Source organism: Orcinus orca, chromosome 15, assembly GCF_937001465.1.
Source record: "Orcinus orca chromosome 15, mOrcOrc1.1, whole genome shotgun sequence".
NCBI lineage: Eukaryota > Metazoa > Chordata > Mammalia > Artiodactyla > Delphinidae > Orcinus > Orcinus orca.
Window position 1 is genome coordinate 5,364,773 of NC_064573.1, and position 22,049 is coordinate 5,386,821.

General features: G+C 39.1%; 1 protein-coding gene across 3 annotated transcripts in view; it reads left to right on the forward strand.

Moving 5' to 3' along the window:
* Positions 1-312: 312 nt before the first annotated feature.
* NETO1 (neuropilin and tolloid like 1) overlaps positions 313-22,049 on the forward strand; it is a 100,491-nt gene continuing 78,754 nt past the window's right edge. For 2 of the 3 annotated variants that reach the window (XM_004280005.3, XM_004280006.3), the window contains exons 1-4: positions 313-867; positions 2,907-2,960; positions 3,197-3,331; positions 8,064-8,312. In XM_004280005.3, coding sequence (XP_004280053.1) covers positions 840-867; positions 2,907-2,960; positions 3,197-3,331; positions 8,064-8,312 — 466 coding nt within the window. In that variant the 5' untranslated portion in view covers positions 313-839. The remainder of the gene's footprint in view (positions 868-2,906; positions 2,961-3,196; positions 3,332-8,063; positions 8,313-22,049) is intronic. The other variant, XM_049697938.1, reaches the window with a different exon arrangement.

Consider the following 22,049-nt stretch of genomic DNA (forward strand, 5'->3'; position numbering starts at 1 on the left):
CAGCCCCAGGCGATGACTCAGGCGCCCACCTGGTAACTGTCATTTTCCCGCTCCCCCCACCCCCACCGCCCTCCCGTCCCCGCCCCCCTTTGCCACCTCGGTTCCCCTCCACCACCCTCCGGCCCTCCTCCCAGACGCCCACCCCCCGCTCCTCTTTCCGCGAGATCGCAGAGGTGGCGCGCAGCCCGGCGAGCCGATGACCGACCCCTTCCTCCGGTCTTCAATGCCTCAGCGGAAGATCCCCAAGGGCTGGAGAGAGGAGGGCTGCTGGACATCCTCCCTCGGAGGCTGCTCCGACCTGCTGCTCGTGGTGTATGAAACTGGGGACTGAGCGAGCCCCAGCCGCAGCCGTCCGCTCCGTGGCTGCCGTCGGTCCGGACTGGGCCCCGCTCCTCTCGCCGCGCCCGCCGCCCGGCCCCGGCTCGGGACACCCCAGGGCTCGCCCGCGCGCCGACTGCCCGCGCGCCCTCCTGACGGCTGCGGCGGCGGCGGCGGCGGTGATGCAAAGGAGGAGGGTGCTGCCGCCGGCGGCGCTGATGGTGGCGCCCGGCGCCCGGGTGTGAGGCGCGCGTCACGGCGAGGATGCTGCTGGCCTCGCGGCGCTGAGAGGGCGAGCGCGAGCCCGGGGCGGAGGACGCACGGGTCCAGATCTTGCTGCCGTGTGGGCTCCGATCTCCTTCTTTCCTCTCTCACTTCCCCCCACCCCAACCCCCCTTCATTTGCTCTTGGTTTGCATATCCAAAACACCTCTCGACTCCGACCTCTCCCCGACCACTGGAAGTCTCCCTGTCTCTAAATGGAATTAGTGGAGATCGGAGCCTCGGGTGTAACGAACAGACATGATCTATGGACGCAGTTTGTTTCACAGTGAGTACCTTTCCCGCCGCGCCGGGGCTCTCCGGGTGCCGTCCTCCCCGCCTGCCCTCCCTCGTGGCCGAACGCGCAGGGAAAGCCTGGCCACCGCCGCGCTCCCGCCGGACCGCGCAGGCCCCGCGAGTCTGGGGCAGATGTAAACTTTCTGTATCGCAGCATCATAGAACCGGCGTGCGGGCTGCGCAAGGCGGTGGTCACTGGATCGCAGAATCTGCCGCGGAAAACAGCCTTTCCGTGGGCAGGAACATCCCGGGGCAGAGCATGGCGAGTAGTTCGGGGGTGGGCACGTGCGCAAGAGCGAGGTGGCCTGTGGAAAGAGGGAGAGAGCTGGCCTGATAGTTCCTTTCGGGGGCTTCTGAGCTCGGCCGGCCCGCCTGCCCACCCCCGTGGGTAGTTTGTGGTTCACCTGAACGCAGCCCCCGAGGGGAGGGCGAGGGCCAAGCTCAACTCTTCCGGAGAGTAGATAGCCCTCTAGTGTTGCTTCACGAGTGTGTGGTGCGCGTGCAATTGGGGCGGGGGGGGGGAGGATTGGAGGAAAATAGTGTCAGAAGTCATCGAGTAAACGGCAGTGTAAGAAAATATATGGTGGAAATCTCACAGTTTTATAAAGCAAGGATTAGGGTGGCTATGCCACGCAAAGGACCGGCTTTGCCGCTGTGTTAATCACAGCACACGCTCCACAACGTGATGCCAGCAGAACAGGAAAAGCTGAGTGAAAACACCCAAACTCCAGCTTGATACTGATGGCTGTACACCCGGGTGTGTGCGCGTGCGTGTGTGTAGGTGTAGAAACACGGCAAGTTAAAGTAAGACTTTTGTTTTCCTACCTGAGCACAGACAATAGCAACGACTGATATTTTCATCTAAAAGCAGAGAGCCAGGCTAGAGTACAAAGTACAATAATTGACATCATTTCTCAAATACTAATAGCAAGGCCCACAGACTTTTCCTGGAATAATCTTTAAGCATAAATTTGTAAGATCCTGTAGTGAGCTTTAGTTAAGGAAAGCATTATGAATTATACCTTCCCTTTTCCAAATGCGTTTTTAAGTGGACGTATGATTATACACCTAATGGAACTTAGGGCTTTTAGGGAATCGAGCAACAAAGTCAATAATAAAAACAGAAATAGAGAATGAAAAATCAGAAATTATGAAGACTAGATGACTTTCATGCTTGTCTCAGTTTTAGGCTTTGCAAAAATATTAAGTAAATCAAGGATATGGAAGTAAAACAGAAGGGCAAGTTTCAGTGGTCTTCGTAGATTTACTGTTAAGTTACAGATCAGAGGCTCTTTCTGATACTGGAAAAACTGACTCAATAAAATGCTTATAGAAATAACCTTTCTCAAAATTATAAAATATTTCTGGATAATACTAAATATTAAATCAAAGTTAAGGCTAGAAGAGATTAATTTCAGAGCTTAGAAAATGCTCAGGACTGGGGTTACTTGGTAGTTCATCATTTTATAAGAAATATTTTTAATTATGCTGCTTAACACCGTCAATCCACATTAGTCTGTTTTTCTTCTTTTCCCCTCCCCCGACCTGCCGTAGGATTTTGCCTAAGTATTTATTTTCTAAAACACAATAACATGGTTGATGAAAATACAACTTTTCCTTTTCACCCTTTTACCTGCTGTCCCTCTTTCTTCCTTTAGAGATGCTAGCAAGGTCATTCACAAAGAGCAGCTCAGACATACTCCTGAAATCCTGCTGTAATGGGACATTAGTAGGTGACACTATTAACTCTTTAGTCTTGAAGTCTGCATTTGCCTTAGGAGTTTGGGTCTCAGCCATTCCTAACTGGCATTACTTCCTGAGGAGATTCCTAAGTTGTCCTGATTTGTACAATTTATCAGTACAAATTTGTACATTTTATCAGTTTTTGCAAGTTCTGAGTCTACTCGGAATAGTTAAAAGTGATAAAGTAACCTTCTTTGATATCATTTTATCTTTAAATTGTTATGTTGTTATAGAATTTGATCATTTCGGTGTACATTAAGCTTTCTAATTTTTCTTTTTTTGTTTCAGTTGTAGCAAGTTTAATCATCCTCCATTTGTCTGGGGCAACCAAGCAAGGAACAGGTGTGTTTCTTTGGAAAAATGCAAGTGGAAGACCTCCAATCACTTGCATTTTCCTATTTTCCCCACATTCTTAATATTCCAGACTATCTGAGCATTTTATAGTGTGTATAATTGATTGGTTTTGACTACGACACCATTTAGAAGTTAATTTACTAATGGATATTGTAAGAATGTCCTCTCTATTTTTAGTTTTATAAAAAATTGGATAGTGGCTTAAAAAAATTTTTTTTTTCCAGAAAAGCAAAGCACCTCAGAAACGAAGTCTGTGCAGTGCGGAAGTTGGACAAAACACGCAGACGGAGGTGTCTTCACCTCTCCGAACTATCCCAGCAAGTACCCCCCTGACCGGGAGTGCATCTACATCATAGAAGGTGAGGAAGCCAGTGCCAGAGCTGGAGAAAACATTCAGCTAAATCTGGCCACCTCTAAGCTTTGGATGGACAATATGCATACAGACATTACAAAAATTGGTTTTGGAGACCATACACATAAATATCTCTGAGTGAATCAAATAGCTGTAAAATCTGGGGTCCAGTTAATTATTGAAATTATTAGTAATGGTTTATAAACAGGTAAATTCTGGGAACTAAAAAGAAATCAACAACAGTTTATTTCGCAGCTCATGTAATTGATTTGGAATTCTACATTAATGGAATGGATGCATGGTTGGCATAATAGTACCTAATGTGTAACCGTTTTGGCAACTGGTATCTTTTTGGCTTAATAATTAGTAGAATAACCTATACATTTGTTATTTTTCTCTTAAATAATATGAAGCACAAAAAACATACTCTCGTCGGAAGTACATCTATGATCATATTTTCCAAATGTCAATCTGAATAGCAGTTGTCTTAGTTTGTGCTCACAAGTGATATTTTCGTACTTTCATGCCAAAGTCAGGATTCCAAATGATGATGCTTCTTTTCATCATTTTTTCCCCAGCTTGAAGGATAAAAAGTGCTGAAAAAGGGATTCAGTTCTCTTTGAACATTTTCCATTTCCATTACCCTTGTAGACATCTCTCTATTAAGGATGATACTGATACATGAACATTTCATCTAGTGATAGAAGTTTTCAATATTATGTGTTAGTACTTAATAGCCCCAAACTTTCAACCTCCCCAACCCCTGTGTTCCCCCAACACACACACACACACACACACACACACACACACACACACAGAGTTACCTTAACAAAGATGGTATTTATGCTCACTGTTTACTTGTAAGCAAGGAACATGTTAATTTGATAGATCTTTCAAATTAAAAGATGTTCTGGTTAACTGATATCAAGAGTTTCATTTAGAAATGATTTTTTTTGTAATTTCTGGACCGAGATCTTTCCTCTCTTCTTGTCATGCTTCAAGTTGAACTTTTAGCAAAGATACACCATATTACAAGAAGAAGAGAGAGAAATAAGCTCTGATAATAAAAGCATAAAGTTGAGAAACTGAGCTCCGGCAGTTTTTCTTCCTCTTATGATAGATAGAAAAGGAGACTGAAATTTGGAAATTCTGGGTTAAAATTAGCTGTTCTTTCTATCAAGTTAATATTACATATCTGTTATATGTAGTAATACATATACTGTGTAATTGTATCGTGTAGTACTAGTTTAAGATCCTCGACTGATTGAATTTGAGGATGTGAAAACCCACAGATACAAATACAGAGGGCCAAGGTAGGGACTTGAGACTTGAACATCCCTGGATTTTGGTGTCCAAGGAGGGTCCTGGAACCATCCACCTCCCCTCTCCCCTGCTGCCTGCAGGGACCTAGGGACGACTTGTGTACATATACATATATATATATATATATATATACACATATACATAGATATTTAATCATAGAAATTTGGTATTTTTGTTGTCCCTGCTGTACATATAAGGAAACTGAGGCACAGAAGGGTTAAATGTCTTGCTTAACTTCATATAACATAATCTGTGTTTTGAAGCAACAGTATTTCAAAACTACAAATTATTAAAAAGAATAACATCAACTAATTCTCTTGTAATTCACAAGAAAATCTTTGCATGTTAATTGTGCTTTCATGTTTATTCTTATTGATAATTTAAATGCATTGCTACCATTTGATTCTAATATCATGCACATATTTGCATTCATTCGTAGTCATGTCAAGGACAAAACTTAAAAGTTGGGAAATAAATAGAACCTCCTGTCACTGTTAATCATACTTCTGTACCCATCTTGAAATACTTCATACTTGTCTTTTTTTCCATTCATACATTCATTTAACAAATATTTGCTGAACCACTCTTGTTTAGAGAGTATTGGACAAAATAGACATGGTACTTGTCTTATGGAACTTACGATGTGGCCTGGGGACTATGCTTTTTTCAGTAAACAATCTCAAGTGACCCCAAGATGAGCAGTTTTGGAATAGAGAGAAAGACAAGAAGTCTATAAGGAGGAAGAGATGCTTACACTCAGTTCTAAAGAACATTCAGGAGATAATCATCCTCTGTGTAGAATAGCGTGTGCAGAGGTTCAGAGCCGCAGTGAGGTTGGTTACACACGTGTAGTATCATAGGGTGTCTGCAGAGGGTGAGGAGAGCAGCAAGTGAGGAGTCTGAAGGGCAGGTGACCTCAGATAAAGGAGAACTTGGCATCCATCTTCCACCCAGGCAAGTTTGGACTTTATGTTATAGACAAGCGAGGGCCATTGAAATAACTCGAGAAAAATAATAAGGTGAGATTTCGATGAAGAAACTAGAGGAAGAGAACATAAGCTGAAACTATTGTGAAAGGTGGAGTAAACCGTAGGAGAAGCCTGAACTACAGAAGTGACATTGATGGTGGAGTCAAGGGAACAAATGAGAGGTATTTGGGAAACCGAGTCTTGCGTGACCGGATGTAGGGATGAGAGAAGAGGCAATCTCAGGACTATTCTAAAGTTTTGGCTTGGTGATGTCTTACATGGAATTGCCATGTCAGATAAGGAATAGAGGTGGAGAAAGAGGGGGTTAAAGGAAAAATAATGTGTTCCATTTGGTGTTTATGGAGGTGTCTCATGAAGAGATTGGATGTGTGGTCTTCAGTTCAGTGGATAGCTCTGGGATAAAAATATATATTTATAGGTGATAAATATAGTGCTTGCTGTTGAGGCTGCGAGTATGAATAAAATTACCCAAAGTGTATTTGGAGCACTATAACTCTTTTGGAAAATCCAGATGCTTGGGTCTGCCTCCAGGAATTCTGATTCAATTGGGCTTAGACGGAGCTGCAGACATTATTATATTATCTCTTTCCATTGGGATGCTAGTGGCATCCAGAACCCTGGTCTAGAGAGAGAGGAAAGAAGACATAGAATAGATTTCTGGAAAATGACATGTAAGGGAGGGCAGAGTAAGGAGAAAGTCAACACGGACTGTGAAGGAAAAGCCAGAGAATATCAGGATCCTATTGTTTTTGTACGTCTCTAATTTTCAAGTAATCGTGTATCTCAACTCTATATACATTTTGATACCCACGCATGCAAGGCTTTAGTTTCAAAGCCATTCAAGGGTGATATTCAATATATATTTAAGAACTGGTGTGGGGGGACAGTAGTCATCCCGAATGATTGCTGACCACATGGGAAGCAGGCCCTCCCATGGCAGGACTTAACTTTCAAGTTTCTGGAGGGGACTGGTCTTTAAAGAGCATCAAGTGGCTAGAAAGCAACTGAAGGACTCAAGACAGCAGTTTACTAACTAGGATCAACGTGTGGCTATGTCAACAGCTGTAATGGCTGTTCTGGGGGTACTTGGCTGAGTATCAGCCTGGAATGCCAGAATCTTGAACAGTTTTGACCATGACAAGGGAAGAATGGAAGGGCACTAGCGAACGCATCCATGTGGAGGTTTATGGAGCTGCTCACCCTATCAGGCTCTTCCGTGGTTATTTAAAGAGCTGTAAACACGTTTATGAAAATAAATTCATTTATAATTCACCCAACAAAGATTTTTTTTTTGAGAAATTCTCAATGACAAGTATTGTGCATGAATGCTGAAAAAAGAAGGTGAATAGATATGGGTTTTGTTTTTAGTAAGTAGATGTAGAGAGGAGATTTTTTTTTTAAAGCAAGATTTTCCCACATAAACAGGAGTTGGATTGGAGGTATATATGTACTCAAGAAAGTGGGAAAACACACGAAAGCCTAAAAGAGCATGCTGTCTTAGAAAACATGATATGCCTGGAGTGGCCTGAACTTAGGCTGTATGTGAGGTGAAAAGACCCTGGCAGGGTGAGTTGTTGGATACTTCTAAGAAACCTATACGTCAAGTGAATTGATCATTTTCCTATAGCTGATAGAGAGTTGCTGAATAAGTTTAAACCTGAGAATGACATGATAATATTTGCGTTCTAGGAAAATTACTCTTAGTATCCCTCCACACACACTTCAATCTAATCAACACATCTAATTGGGGCTATTTGAATGGGTTAACTCCATGCTGAACAGTTGTCAAGTTTCTGACCTTAAAACTGGATTCTCCTGAAGATGTGGGAAAAGTGACAGAGAGATGCCTCTCTACTTTTTAAACCTGACTCAGCAGGTTTTCACAAAACTACTGTGATTTGTTCATTCTGTGTTAGATATTGAAGTGGTCATTTTATATCAGATCATATTTTGTGCAACATCATCAGTTTTAAGAAGCATCTCTTAGACATTATTATGGAAGTATTATCTCTTAGGATGCTAAGAATAACAAAGTTGCTTAGCGTTTCTATGCATATCACAGTCAAAATTTGATAGGAGTTATACAGATAAAATCTGAAGTAGAATCAGAGAAACCAAACTACGGATTTAAAAAGAACCTTCTAGGGCTTCCGTAGTGGTGCAGTGGTTGAGAGTCCGCCTGCCGATGCAGTGGACACGGGTTCGTGCCCCGGTCCGGGAAGATCCCACATGCCGCCGAGGGGCTGGGCCCGTGAGCCATGGCCTCTGAGCCTGCGCGTCCGGAGCCTGCGCGTTCAGAGCCTGCGCGTCAGGAGCCTGTGCTCTGCAACGGGAGAGGCCACGACAGTGAGAGGCCCGCGTACCGCAAAAAAACAAAACAAGAAGGACCTTCTAGACATAATCTTTCTTTTTTTTTTTTTTTTTCAGCTGCCCCAAGACAGTGCATTGAACTTTATTTTGATGAGAAGTACTCTATCGAACCTTCTTGGGAGTGCAAATTTGATCATATTGAAGTTCGAGATGGACCTTTTGGATTTTCTCCAATAATTGGACGTTTTTGTGGACAACAAAATCCGCCTGTAATAAAATCCAGTGGAAGATTTCTATGGATTAAATTTTTTGCTGATGGAGAGCTGGAATCTATGGGATTTTCAGCTCGATACAATTTCACACCTGGTAAGTGGGGGCTTGTTTTTTTCCCTGTATCTTTTCCTTCCTTGATTTTCTGTCTTCATACTATAAGATCTTTTGTAAGACAACTTTATAATTTCCAAAGAGTTTCCCAGTTCTATTTAAAACCAAACCTACAATACTTTCTCTTTGCATTTCATTAATTCCGAAAGGAAAATAATTTTTCTTTAAAATTTAGCCTACACTAGAGGTACAGCATAGTGACTCAGGGGTCTACATGGTCATCAGCAGCACAGTTCATTCGTTGGACTTCCGTTATGCTGAAACGTGTGATTTGAGAGGCCGTCTGTAATAGAGAAACTAATTATGCATTGAATCCCAGTAAACTTGAAAAGGCAATTGCAATATTGTAAAATGTATCCATCAAAATGATCTTTGGAGAACTCAAATAAAAAATTCATTTGTTCTGAAAATTATAATTTTTTTTGAAAATTATAATTTTTAAAGCAAATGGGTCTTAGTATAAAGCAGTCAGTCTAATCTCTTTTCAGAAATGCAAATTCCGAAGAGTTGTGGTAAAAGGAAAAGTGAGCCCCGTTGCAGCCAAACACCCATTTGCAAGGTCTGGCATGCATTAGCTGTTATATATAATTATCTATTCTATGTCAGTTTTCCTTTTAACCTGTTGATATTAAAAAGGGTCTGTGATGTTGACTGGCTCACTTTATGATGAGTTATCATTTAATATAATAAAAATTGGTTATATTTTTAAACTGCAAGAACATCAGGCTGAAGCAATTTGAGATTTGATGAAGTCACTTTTTTTTAATGGAAAAATGACTCAACTTACATAAAGGACATTATTTATTTATAATTACATTTTTTTAAGTTTGTACATATTGTTTTACTCAGGTTATAAAAGACAATACATTAAATTGGAATATATGTAAACTTTGTTCAAGTTTCCATTCCATGTTACAGAGGTAACATCAGAGCAGGGCTATGATGCTCAGTTCAAGCACTAACATTTTTGAAATAATTAATATAAGATTAATGATGACTTTTATTGTGATATTATGGTTTAATAATATAATAATTAAAATAAGTAAGATATTAACCCTACCATATGCCTTAGCCTTAAACATTAGGAATATTTTTATAATATCTCTAAGAGATTGTGGTTTTTATTATGCTTTGCTAATAATATTGGATTGGTCACAAAAGTCATGGGTATTTCACATGTGGCAGTCAAACCGATTCGATGTGTTCCAGGAAGGTGTAAACACTGAGATTACTTTATTAATGCTAGAGTTTTCAATGGAAATATATATATATATTTTCTTAACTGCTAATTTTGAGTATAACTAGGATCTAAAAATAATGGCACATATATGATCTAGGCTTTTGTAAGTTATATTTTCACCTTGAGACTGGTGATCATGGGAACAACGTGAGAGGATCTAAAACTGTAGTTTCATTAGAAATGTAGGGTCAACTAACATACTTTATCGACTTAAGCAATTCTATCCACGTTTCTAGCTCTCCTTGAGATACATAAATGGTGGCGTTCAATCTGATATCCTAGGTTTTCCAAAGCTTCTTTGTTCCCGAGCATTGTTCTTTGCTCCTTGTTTCTTTAGATCCACCTTGCTTCATCTGTAGAAGAAGATTTTATTACCAGGAACATCTGAATCAGAGGGGAATGTGAGGAGATGATTCCATGTAATTAAGAATGAGTTAAGGATAGACTGAGGCTTCTGCTGTCACTCAGAGAAGCTTGAGTGAAGTGTGCCGGGAAACCTACACTTGGCATCTGAGGGGAAAGTAGGACCATAAAAAGGAGTTGTGTAAAACTTCCATGACTGCACAAGTTGACACGCTATGGCCCAAGGACGTTGCCTGAGTGGCGCAGTAATCTACAGCTCATTCCATAAAGAGGCAATATTGAGGAAGCCACTTAGTTAATGTAGGAGGAACTGGGTAGGGATTAGTGATCATTTAGACAGCGTTTAGGGAATAAGGAGTCAGGCGGGCTTTAGTTTAATTTGGGCTTCATTTTTACTTGCTTCAAGCGGTGACCTGTGGGAACTGAGAGAGCGCCTCAAGTCAACTTAATCATTTACATGATAAAGCATTGCTGAAATCTCGAGGGCCCCAGGGTGGGATGCACATTGGAGGAGAGATCTTCCCACCCAGTCACCCCGAGAACTGGACTCCAGCACAGCTGTGAGGAACACTGGTTTTGGAAGCAGATTGGGCTTCCAATTCTAGATTTCTTATTTCTTGCTTGCTGTAAACTCTGGACATGATCCTTCATGTTCTATGCTTCAATATTTTTATTTGTAAAGTAGGGATAATATGGATTACTCACAAGATTGTTTGAAGATTGTTTGATTATCGACCAATGCGTATTTATGGATTTCTTCACTTCCTATAAGATCTCAACGGTTGATAGCTATTATTGTATTAATTTGATCACGTGTTCTTTAAAAGTAAAGGAGGCTTGGCATAGTTTATTGGGAGAGCAAGTGTCCCAGACTTTTTAAATTACAACTTCTCTTTCCCTGATTTTTTGGGATGGATATGAAAAACTAATACCACACGATGTCACTTTTCCTTATTAGGTTTAAGTGGGCCTAAGTCTCCACATGAGGCTTATAGTTATTTCTGATAGCAGTCATAAAATATGTTAGCGCAGAAATAGCAGTAGGAAGGCTAGGTGGTCTTTATTATTTTTGAGAATTTACCATAATCTGGGATCTGGATCTTAATTTACAGTCCCAGAAACTTGATGTCAGCACAGTGAGAGTGTACCCACTCTTAGGAATGAATCACATTAACCAATATACCAATATACATACATGTGAATGTACACAAATATACATATACATATATACATGTACATATATGTACACGCATATAAACATACATACTTTTTTTTTTTTTTTGCGGTACGCGGGCCTCTCACTGTTGTGGCCTCTCCCGCTGCGGAGCACAGGTTCCCGGACGCGCAGGCTCAGCAGCCATGGTTCACGGGCCCAGCCACTCCGCGGCATGTGGGATCCTCCCGGACCGGGGCACGAACCCGTGTCCCCTGCATTGGCAGGTGGACTCTCAACCACTGCGCCACCAGGGAAGCCCCTACATACATTTTTAGTAAGAATTCTTAGAATCACACAGCTCAGTATTTCTTGTAAGCGACCATACATGGGCATCAGATTAGAATCAGAACATTGTACAGTGAGTGTGAAATCCAAATATTGAAGCATGTTTAATAGCATCCAGCGAAGGTACATGATGATTCATCTTGATAACATGGACCATTTTTCCCAATGATGCTCTAGGTCCCAAATTGCCATGGGTCAGTACCCCTGTCCAGCCTTCAGCTTCGGCCATGCCTGACTGGGACACTAATTTGTGTCAACTCTTATCTCAAAACTTGTTTCTATCTCTTAATAGCTGACTATCTTTGACTTCCTTTCTGAGTCAACTTTAAAACATAGCCTTTTAATCCCTTGCTCCTGCGTTCCTAGGAGCTACTTCTGAACTGGTGGTCGCTGAGAACTAGCCAGCTGGAGATCATGTGTGGACTTGGAGGGCAGGAAGGCAGAGCCAGAGAAGATGCCACAGATACACACTTAAAGGGGTTTTCCATCTTCAGGCACATTTTGATGACTCCGCAGTTTTTATGTTATGGATGTGGTTGTCTGTAGATACTGTGCCATTACCTGGGTCCACAGTGCAACGATGAATCACCTAGGAGTATAGTCTAGCATGCACAAGAAGGATCGTGAGACTGAGGAACAGTCAGAGAGAAGTCAGCCTGTCAAACCCCCAGGGCCTGCAGAAATGAAGGACAGTGTGAGGTTCGAAAAAGGGCCAAGGAACCCAGAGCCCTGGTGGGAGCCTGCAGGTGATGCCAGTTGGGAAAACCTCTCTTCTTCCTGTGCAAGCACAGTTGTGTTGTGAGGTCTCCTCAACATACACTCTCCTACTTCCATGAAGAGAAATGTCAGAATCACTGAAAATGTTAAAAGTTACATGATGCAAAATTTGATAACCCACAGATAATTTAACGAGAAAACATGTAGAAGTGTTCATTGCAATAGACTGATACTGTTTTCTCATCTTAATAATGTTTTTCTTAAAAACATTTAAACCAAATGTGTTATAGAAAAATGAATCATGAGAAAATACTTTATAATGAAATTACCTTAATAATACTGGCATAGCATCCACCACACTCATAACGATGATTACTTTAGATGGTGTGGGTGGATGAGAAGGAACTGAAGGGACCAAGAGAGAGATACAGTGAACTTCTATCAGCGTTATCAGTAATGCTTAAATTTTTGAAAAGGATACAACATTGTTTTTGTTACTACTAATGTAAATAAAAGTATTTAAGATAAAATCAAAAAAAGAGAACATACCATAGTTGGTAATTTTTAAGTGAATTGCTATTAGAATTTAAAATGTATTTTTAAATGAATTTTTTAATTTGAATGGAAGTTTAGAAGAGGGAATACCATTTCTCCACAATCTACTTTTTTTTTTTTTTTTTACTTACACTGCGAATGCCTTTTCAGTAGAGATTAACTCTTCCCCGTACCCAGCTGCCCCCATGCCTCAATTTTCTTTGTTGATTGAAAATATGAACTAAGGAGAAAACATGTAACTGTATTTGCTGTATCCCCAGTCCAGAGGCATATTATCAAGGACTTTATTAGATATGAAGAAAGAAGAACGTCCAGGATGTTCTACTCTGGGGGAAAGTAACCCTTTCAATCTCTGTAGGAACAAATATCTCTTGTTAGTCTTGTGCTTTCCTTCCTAATGAAGAGATTTTCTCCTCTTCACAGACCTAGAATGTGATGTTTTTGGAATCTTCCTCTTTTGATGTTATTTTTTCTGAACTAGTTTTGTGAAACAAGGTTACACACACCCTACTGGAGAAATTTAATTTAAGGATTATGCCTCAAAGTACCAAATAGGGGAGGTCGAGTTAGGTATTGGCTTGGGAGTGAGTGGAGTTGTTAACTCTGTTGAAATTATTAGGATCTTTGTACTTAGCACCTTTCATCTGAGCAGCCCGAGGTGTTTTAGGGACGTTCTGCCCAACTCCTAGCCTCCTGAGAAACTCCACGCTGATTGACTTCAAAGGCAATGGAAAGGATACACTGCAGTACAGGGATTTAAATGGAGTGTTTTAAAAAGATTTCCATGCATATTAAATGAAATGTATTATGTAGGTAAAATATTGTCGTGGACTCGATGTTACTTTAATTATCTAATGCAGTGCTTTTCTTTCTGTCTGAAACGTGAATGCATGTGTGAGTATTAACCATGTTGAAAATTCCTAAATTTTCTTGTCTAGAAAATCAGAGTTCAGATATATGCTTCGGTGAGAAAGAAAAGAAATATTTCGCCTGTCTGTTGATACCAGTTCTTCAACAACTAAACTTTAATTTGAATTTTGCACTAAAAGATGAAAGAAGTCAAAGAGGTTAATGTTAAATTAAGGACTTTGTCTGATTACTTTATTTTTAACATAGAAATAAAAGGTTGAATATACATTTAGGTCAGATAGTATCATATTGTCTTTCTATTGTATTTACACTGTAGACCCCAAATATTCTAACGGCTGTCAAATGGAAAATGTATGAAACAAATTCACATTTCTCGTTGAGGCTTATTTTTCAAGAAATGAAATTAAAAACTTGAGAGTCACGGTAGGGACAAAATTATCAACGTGTAATGGTTACCAAAGATATTCGTGTGAGAGCAATTTCATCTATCTATCCTTACTCTCTTCTGCCCAGCCTGTGACTCGGTTGATCTGATGTGTAGAAAAGAGGGCTCAAGGGGAGGGCTGAGGAACAGAGAGAGAGAGAGAGAGAGAGAGAGAGAGAGAGAGAGAGAGAGAGAGAGGGAGGGAGGGAGGGAGGGAGGGAGGGAGAGAATGCTGTTTGGTCTAGGTGGGTGTTCAGGAGAGAAGTTGAGAGTGGGAGAGAAAATTTCCAGGATTAGCTCCCATCTGTACAGAGAATATTGAAAGCAGTGGCAAAGGAGAAGGAAGATTTTTAAAGAAGTTTCCTGTATGGAAAGAATGCCTTCCTTATCTTGTTGTTTCCTGGAAAGGTGGAGCAAAGTGTTTAGGTGTGTTTATATTTATTTAGTGGTTAATTGTTGGACTGCATGTTTTTGAATATGGTACATTTGAGACTGGACCACGTGGAATCTCAAATATATTTCCATTGTAGGTGTGTATTTTCTTTTGATCTGAAAGAGACCTTGAAGTCCATCTCATTCAGCCTTTTTATTTAAAGATAAAGGAGCCAATGATCTAGAGGAAATGTGTTGCCCAGGTTCATGAGCTCTGTGTAGAAGTTAAGTTACTGCTTGTTTATCAGTTACATAACCACTGTGCTGATACACCTTCTACAAAGGGTAGAGATCATGACTTTAATTACATCACATATTGTAAGTACTTTCAGTTTAGTCATATTAAGAAATTTAATTAAGGGATAATACTGTATCACCCATATTTCACCATTACTAGTGTATGAATTTTAAAATTCACCTTTCCCATGTTGCCTGAAATGCCTGTTAATTCACAGTGCTGAAAAAGACAATGATTTGTCTTCCCTCCCTCTACCTCTATTATAAAAATCTGCCTTTTCAGTCCTCCTGAGCTGGAAGTGTATGATTCATTTCCTGTTCTCAAATATCTGCTGTTACTGACCTGCTCAGTTGTATGTAGAATGCTCTCATGACTTGGAACCTGTGACTTACTTGCTGAGTACTCAAGGGAAAAGCTAATTTCTTTCTCCTCGATCTCCCACAATTATTCCTGCTTCCTAACACACGTGTCTCTTTGACTTCTTCTGCGGCCACTTGCTTCCAGTCACCAACACCATCCCTCTCCCCAGGGCTGTTGCGTACAGCTGTCATGTTAAGGACACTAGGTTGAGGGAGAGAGAAGGGCTGATTCCTTTCACATTCAGATGCCCAGGAGCAGACCCATATCCAGAAATGGGTACCATTTACTAATTGCCACAAGGGGGTCTTACGGACTAGCCCTGATCACGCACTGATCAATCATAACATCACCTCTGGACCCAATCACACAGTTGCGCCAACATCCAAGGACCAGCGTCCGCCCTTCACTAAAATTGTCCTAAAGAGAAATGGTATCATTTGAACCAGAGAAACATTCAAGAAACAAAATGAAGAAATAATGCATATGTTCTATCTCCATTTTGCATTCTCATGTTTTTTCTAGGTGTCCGTAGTTATCAGCCTTTTTGGTAAAATCTTCTCCTAGAAAACTCTTAACATTTAACTTATTATTGCATATTCAAGAAGTATGTTTTTCAAATGATAACATCCTACGTATTTTGCCTAAGAAAATATTATAATCTAGGTTTTCCTTTTTTAACATTTTTTCACAATAATTTGCTGATAGTTTGAGCCTTATTATTTTATTTCTGTGCAAAATAAATCAAACAATTATCAGGAAAACAACCCACAATGTTAGTTTCTTGACCAAAAATGTTTTTTTATATTTTATAACTTGTATGCCATTATAGGTATTTAAGTATAGCTCATGTAACTATTCTTAAAGTGAATTCACAGGATAACTTAATTTTCACTAGGCTGTATATGCCACTTACATGTGTTCAACAAATATTTATTGACTTACTATGCTAATACTGTAAAAATACAGTATGTACAAGACATTATCCTCCCTACAATGAGTTCAATTTCTGTAAGAAGAGAAAAATCACGTGTAGTAGACAGACTAATGCCCTTCCTCCTTCAAAAAACAATGTCTATGATCTAATCCCTGGCATCTGTGAATATATTTGGCTACACGGCAATGGGAATTGAAGATAGTACGTTGGATTAAGGATGCTAATCAACTTACTTTAAGACAACAACGTTGGATTATCTGGGAGGGCCCAAGGTAATCACGAAAGTCCTTCTGTGTGGAAGAGGGAGGCCAAAAAGTCAGTGTTGGAGTGATGCAATGTGACCAGTACTCATATGGCCATTGTTAGCTTTGAAGATGGAAGGGCCCACGAGCCAAGGGATGTGGGCAGAGCCTCTAGAAGCTGGAAAGGTGAGGAGCGGATGCTCTCCCGGGGCCTCCAGAAAAGGAACAACACTTACGGACACCTTGATTTTAACTCAGCGAGACCCATTTCAGATTTGACATCCAGAACTGTAAGATAATATATTTGTGTTGTTTTGATGATTGATTTGATCATCAACTTGTGATGATTTGTTATAGGAGCAAAAGGAAATTAATATAGCAAGTAAGTCATGTTTAAAATATGTGTTAAGATATGAGAAGTGATGTAAAAAGTAAACAAATGATGTAAGAATTCACCATTGAGACAGAGAGTATAACAATTTGAGTCTATCAATTCAAAATTTTAAAGTAGTTTTGTTCCAGATATAAAATATCCAATGCTCTCAGCTGGACTTTCCTATACATAAATTGATACTCTATTTCTATATGTATGTATGTATCTCTCTCTCTATATATATATCTTTTGATTTTATGTAAATGCCATCTTTATGCATAAATATGGCAGAAACCCCAACAAAATAGCAACTTGCGATTCTTTCCAAAGATGTGCATGGGATGCTGGTATTTTTGTTTGTGGCAATAATAGCTATTTGTAGAACCTGGCACTCTTCAAACCTCTGCCTCTTCATGGCATATCTGCCTGATGCCTTTGCTTCAAAAGAGCTATGCTGTCTGTTCCTGCTTGCTCACTTGGCTAGCTTCCCACCGTTCCACAGCTATGCTGACTTGCTTGAAATTCTGCCTCAGTACATCCTTATGGCATTTTCCCTTTCCAACTAATTGCAGACACCTCACTTCAACCAGACTACCACAAGAATTTCAGAGTGATTATAATATAGTAGGACTATTCACAATCAGCAAGGCGAGTGCCACAAAAGAACTAAACTTGACTCTTTTAAGTGGAAGGACCTACTAGTCATACATATGTCACTTATATTCTGTTGTCTATTGATCATAACCCAAATCAGAAGACGGTTCTATCCCCTTGGAACTTTTGTTCTGAAATTTGCACTTCAAAGCCCCAAGGAATTTCTCTAAGTGATTCAAAGAGAAATGAGATACAGAGATCAGTACTACCTTAAAACATTCCCAGACTCTGTTATGCTTGCTGGTGCAGTCTGAAAGGAAAGTGTATTTCCTGTAGCAGATTTGGCAGGCAAACAAAGTAGAATTTGTAGAATGGTCAGTGGCTGTGCTGATGAACTAGGAAAGCAGAGATGGGGGTTGTATGGGAATGGTAGGTAAAGTCTGAAATAGAGGGTTTCCCTGGGCATGAAAATGAACCAGGCTTGCAGAGATCTGCTGTCGTAGATAATTGTTTAACTGGTGAAAAAATTATTCTTAGCTATTTTTCATGTGTAAATTACTTTCCTTTAATAAGCATTTCCAAATAATATTTACATCTCAATTTTAAATTACAAGAAGATGATCATTTAAAAATAATACAACCATGCTTATTTTTTGTTGACAGCTGTTGTACCATTTGTATCATTTCCATTCTGTCCATTTCACTTGTTATCCTCTTGGCTCTTCTTGTGTTTCTGTGGCCACCCATCCCTTCTCAGCTCCTCTCGGTACCCTGAGCAGTGGCTGCATACCCCTTTCCTTGACAGCTCATAGGCAATGTGTCTCCCACTAGCTTCTACCTACTGCTTACCACCTTCTATTCACAGGCTGCTGAGTCCCTAGGTCCTACATTATGCCTCCTGACTCTGCCAGCCCCACTTTTTTGGTCTGCTCCCACATTTTCTAGAAAAAAATTCAGATATCATTTCCCATCTTAACTATTTTTGAGCCCTTGATATAGGAGAAATGTAGGGATTATATGAATAAATAGGGTGTTCCGTTTCCTGTTCAAAATGTCAGTGTTGGTATTTATGGTCTTTGGGCTACACTTTTCACGTCTAGCTTGAATTGGATATCGGTTTTTCTTCTAACAATACTTACATGCTCCGTTTTAGATCATAAAGTAATCCACAATAAAGCCCAACTTTTTGTTAACTTAAGGCAAATTGGCTCTAAGGTTGTGATTTGGTATGTTTTCTCATTATCTATGGATGGAATGTTCTTTTATGCCTGTGAGGTACCCATGTTCTAGAAAAGTTCCTCATGTTTTCAAGTTATTTTCAATGTAACCTATCTTTCCCCATCAGGGAGAAAATTAATAATTTGAGGCCATAATTTACCATACATAATTAACTGAAAAGAGTTTAGTTTTGGTATTTCCTTTGAAATGTATAGGAGAATGATCATTTCCTTTCACAGAATATTGGCAGTACGCTAAATCTTTGTTATAGTCTACCTGTATGGGTCTTCAGTTTTTCATTTCTGCATAAACCTATTTTTCTCAGTTTCATGGTTGTCTAATAGTTCCATATTATATGTACGTGTACATATATATGTATACATATATATATAAATACTTTTATTAAACATGGTCAAATATGGTCCATAGTGCTAAATTGTCTAAGTTTTGGCTTGGAAACCTTCTCATTATGTGACTTGTGGCAACCGCAGTTTCCTTAATGTCTTAGAGTTTCAGTTTCCTCGTGAGACCAGCATTTGACACATTATCGTTACGGATTTTGCTACCTAACGATAAAGTCAAAATGTTAACATTACTTACCATGTGACATGATATTCCCTGAGATCACATCTAAGCCTCTGATTCATTATTTCATAGATTTATTCAACAACAAGTAAAAGATTATTGACCCATAATTGGTCCAGACTGTACACTAAATGCTGAGATATGAAAATGATTGAGACGCAGAATCTACTCTTGAGGAACTTATCATGTATTTGAGGACATGAATACTTATACCCGATATAGTGAGTGCCATGGCAAGTACACAGAGTGCTGGCACCTAAAGGATAAGTGGAGGCGTCACCAGATGTGGCGCGAGATGTTTACCTCAGTGGCATTTGCCTGCACACCCCTCACCGCATCCTCTGGATGGATCATGTGTCCTCCTGTGCTCACCCAGCCATAGCTCCATCATGCCCTTGTGACATGCATTATAACACGTCATACCAAACTTCTCAAGGGGAAGGAGCTTTGGTTTATACCTTTAAAATTTCTAGAGCTTCTTCAGTGTCTAGCATTAGCTGATATTTACTGAAATTTATATGAATGAATATCTAAATGAGTTAATGAATGAATGACTGGAGTTAAGTAACCAAAGAAGGTAGAACGAGTGAGATACCAGGTATGGAGCAGTTGGTAAAATGTATAGCAGGTAGTCGAGACCATTTGGAAAGTACATGTGTGGCTTTGAAAGGAGAGAAGTTGAGGTGAGACTGGTTCAGATAATGAATGGTTTTGTAAGCCATGGTGATGATACATACATAATTGTAGGTGAAGTGGGAAATATACTAATATTTTAAATTGAATTGCAATTTTTGAGACCTTTATTGCAGGCCTGTGATTTATCAGAATGTGGAGGATGGATTGAGTCAAGAGAGAATAGAAGCACGGGAAACAAAGATAAACAGTTAAAACAATGCAGGTAAGAAACTGTAAGAACCAAGATGAGAGTAGCGTGTGCAGCAATGTAGTGAGAGAAAAAATTTGGAATCAGTGAGATTTAGTGACCCATTAGATGTGCATGTTGAGAAAGAAAAGTAGAAATGACTGAAGTTTCCATCCTTAATGATTTGGTGATTATGTCATAACTTCTGTTGGAGAATAAAAGGATAGAAAATGCTATGTTTGTTTTTAAAGATGTCGAAAGAGAAATACCAGTGTGGTATCTTTGTGGGCACATTGCAAAGGCTGTTAGCAATTTAGAGCTGATGCACAGAAGAGCAGCCCGGGAAGGTTAAGAAGTGAGCTAATTAGAGGACGAAGCACAAAACCCCAACTAATTATGACATCCAAAAATTAAAATAGAAATTATATGAGTTTGAGCTAATACTCTTGTCTAAGTAAGTTAGAATACAAAATTATATATTTTGGAATTTTACATTTTATTTGGTCTTAACTGCTTCTTTTTGGACAATTTTAGCCAGTAATCAATTGGCTTCAGTTTTTCTTTGAGTACAGGTGAACTTAAGCAATGCATTTTGTTCTTTGAAATAAGGGAAGAGTATTTCTTCTGTCTCATGCTTGGAGTCTTCCAATGGTTAGGGACCTTTTCCTGAATTATGGAGAGACCTACTTCCCTGAGACTGGTTACAAAGGATGAACTTTCCTGGGCTATTTTGAAAGGTGCAAGGGTAGATGTGAGCTGTACTGCATATTAAATGACAGATCACTTAATAGTATTTTCATTTCCTTTCTGTAGGACTTTGCCATACTCCCTTTTAGGAATGATGTCATTTATTTATACTTACTTTTGAATACATAATATCTCAATTATCAGGATGATTTCAAGTGTCCCGCAAGATTTGAAGAAATACATTTGGTTTAATTTAATGAATAGGCCAGGGGTGGGAGGGAGAAAAGAAAAGAGTTACTTTTCTCTATTCACTATTTCCTTGTCAGTCAGACCGTATTTACTACTTTCTCTGTTGCTTGGATTTATGCTAATTGCAATTGCAAGCTATGATATTGTAAAACAGCAATGGTCTTCACTCTTGACTACAATTAAGATGGCAGGGATACGAAAGGGGAAATAATTTTGGAAAATAAAAATTAAATATATCCTACATATTTATAAAAAATAATTGCTTATCAAAAGTATTTGGATTGTTTATTAGATAAAACATCTCCCAATTTTCTTAATGAAATTGTCCAGCAGAAAAATACGTGATAAATGCAGTCATTCAAAATTAATTTAAATGAAATAATAGTATGATTAGGCAGTGATTCTTGCTTTCTACAGTCTGATTATAAGATATTCATCGAAATAAAACTAATCAATTGTTGAGTTCTTATTATAAGCCAGGGGTTGTTACATGACCCTGGATTCATTTGATTTTTATAGCCCACCTATGAGGTATTGTATCATTGCAATTCTTGTTTTGAATTTTTGAAAAGAAATATTTAAAATGTTTAAATATTGTGCTCAACGTCATCTCCCTAGCAAAGCTGAGATTTGAACACAAGAAATGTATATATTTAGGTATTATGCCCTGCTGTCAACAAATGTCTATTTGCTTCAGGGCTAAACTTCTCAAAACATTGACCATTTTTCACCCTTTGTGATTTTACTGTGGGGCATTGAGGTGTTTTCAGTGATCCTAGAATTTATCCTTTCTGTATATTTTACCATCTTTCAGACAACAGCAACATTTGTCCCTGTAATAATTAAGCAAAAAAAAAAAAAAATTTCCTTGGATTTTTAAAACCATAATTACAATATATTACTTTTATCATTGGCTTCACCATCATATAAATCACCAGTATTAGTAACCAATAATAAAAATAATATGACATCATTTATATCTTATGAATCAACTTTAAACCCATACAACTGATATTTACATTTGTGAAGTACATTATAATATGCACTTGTCATAGAAAATAATTAGTCCATTCAATATATGTTGTCAACTAGTTTTAAAAAGGTGAATAACAATTTCAGATGCTGAAATAATAATGGACGACTTCATTTTGAATATTTCCCCCCGTAGGTGTACTACTTTATAGTTCTGTGTCCTTTTTTTTAAAACTAATTTTTAAACAATTTCAAACTTAAAGAAAAGTTGCAAGTACAGTGAACATATCTTCCCACCCTCTT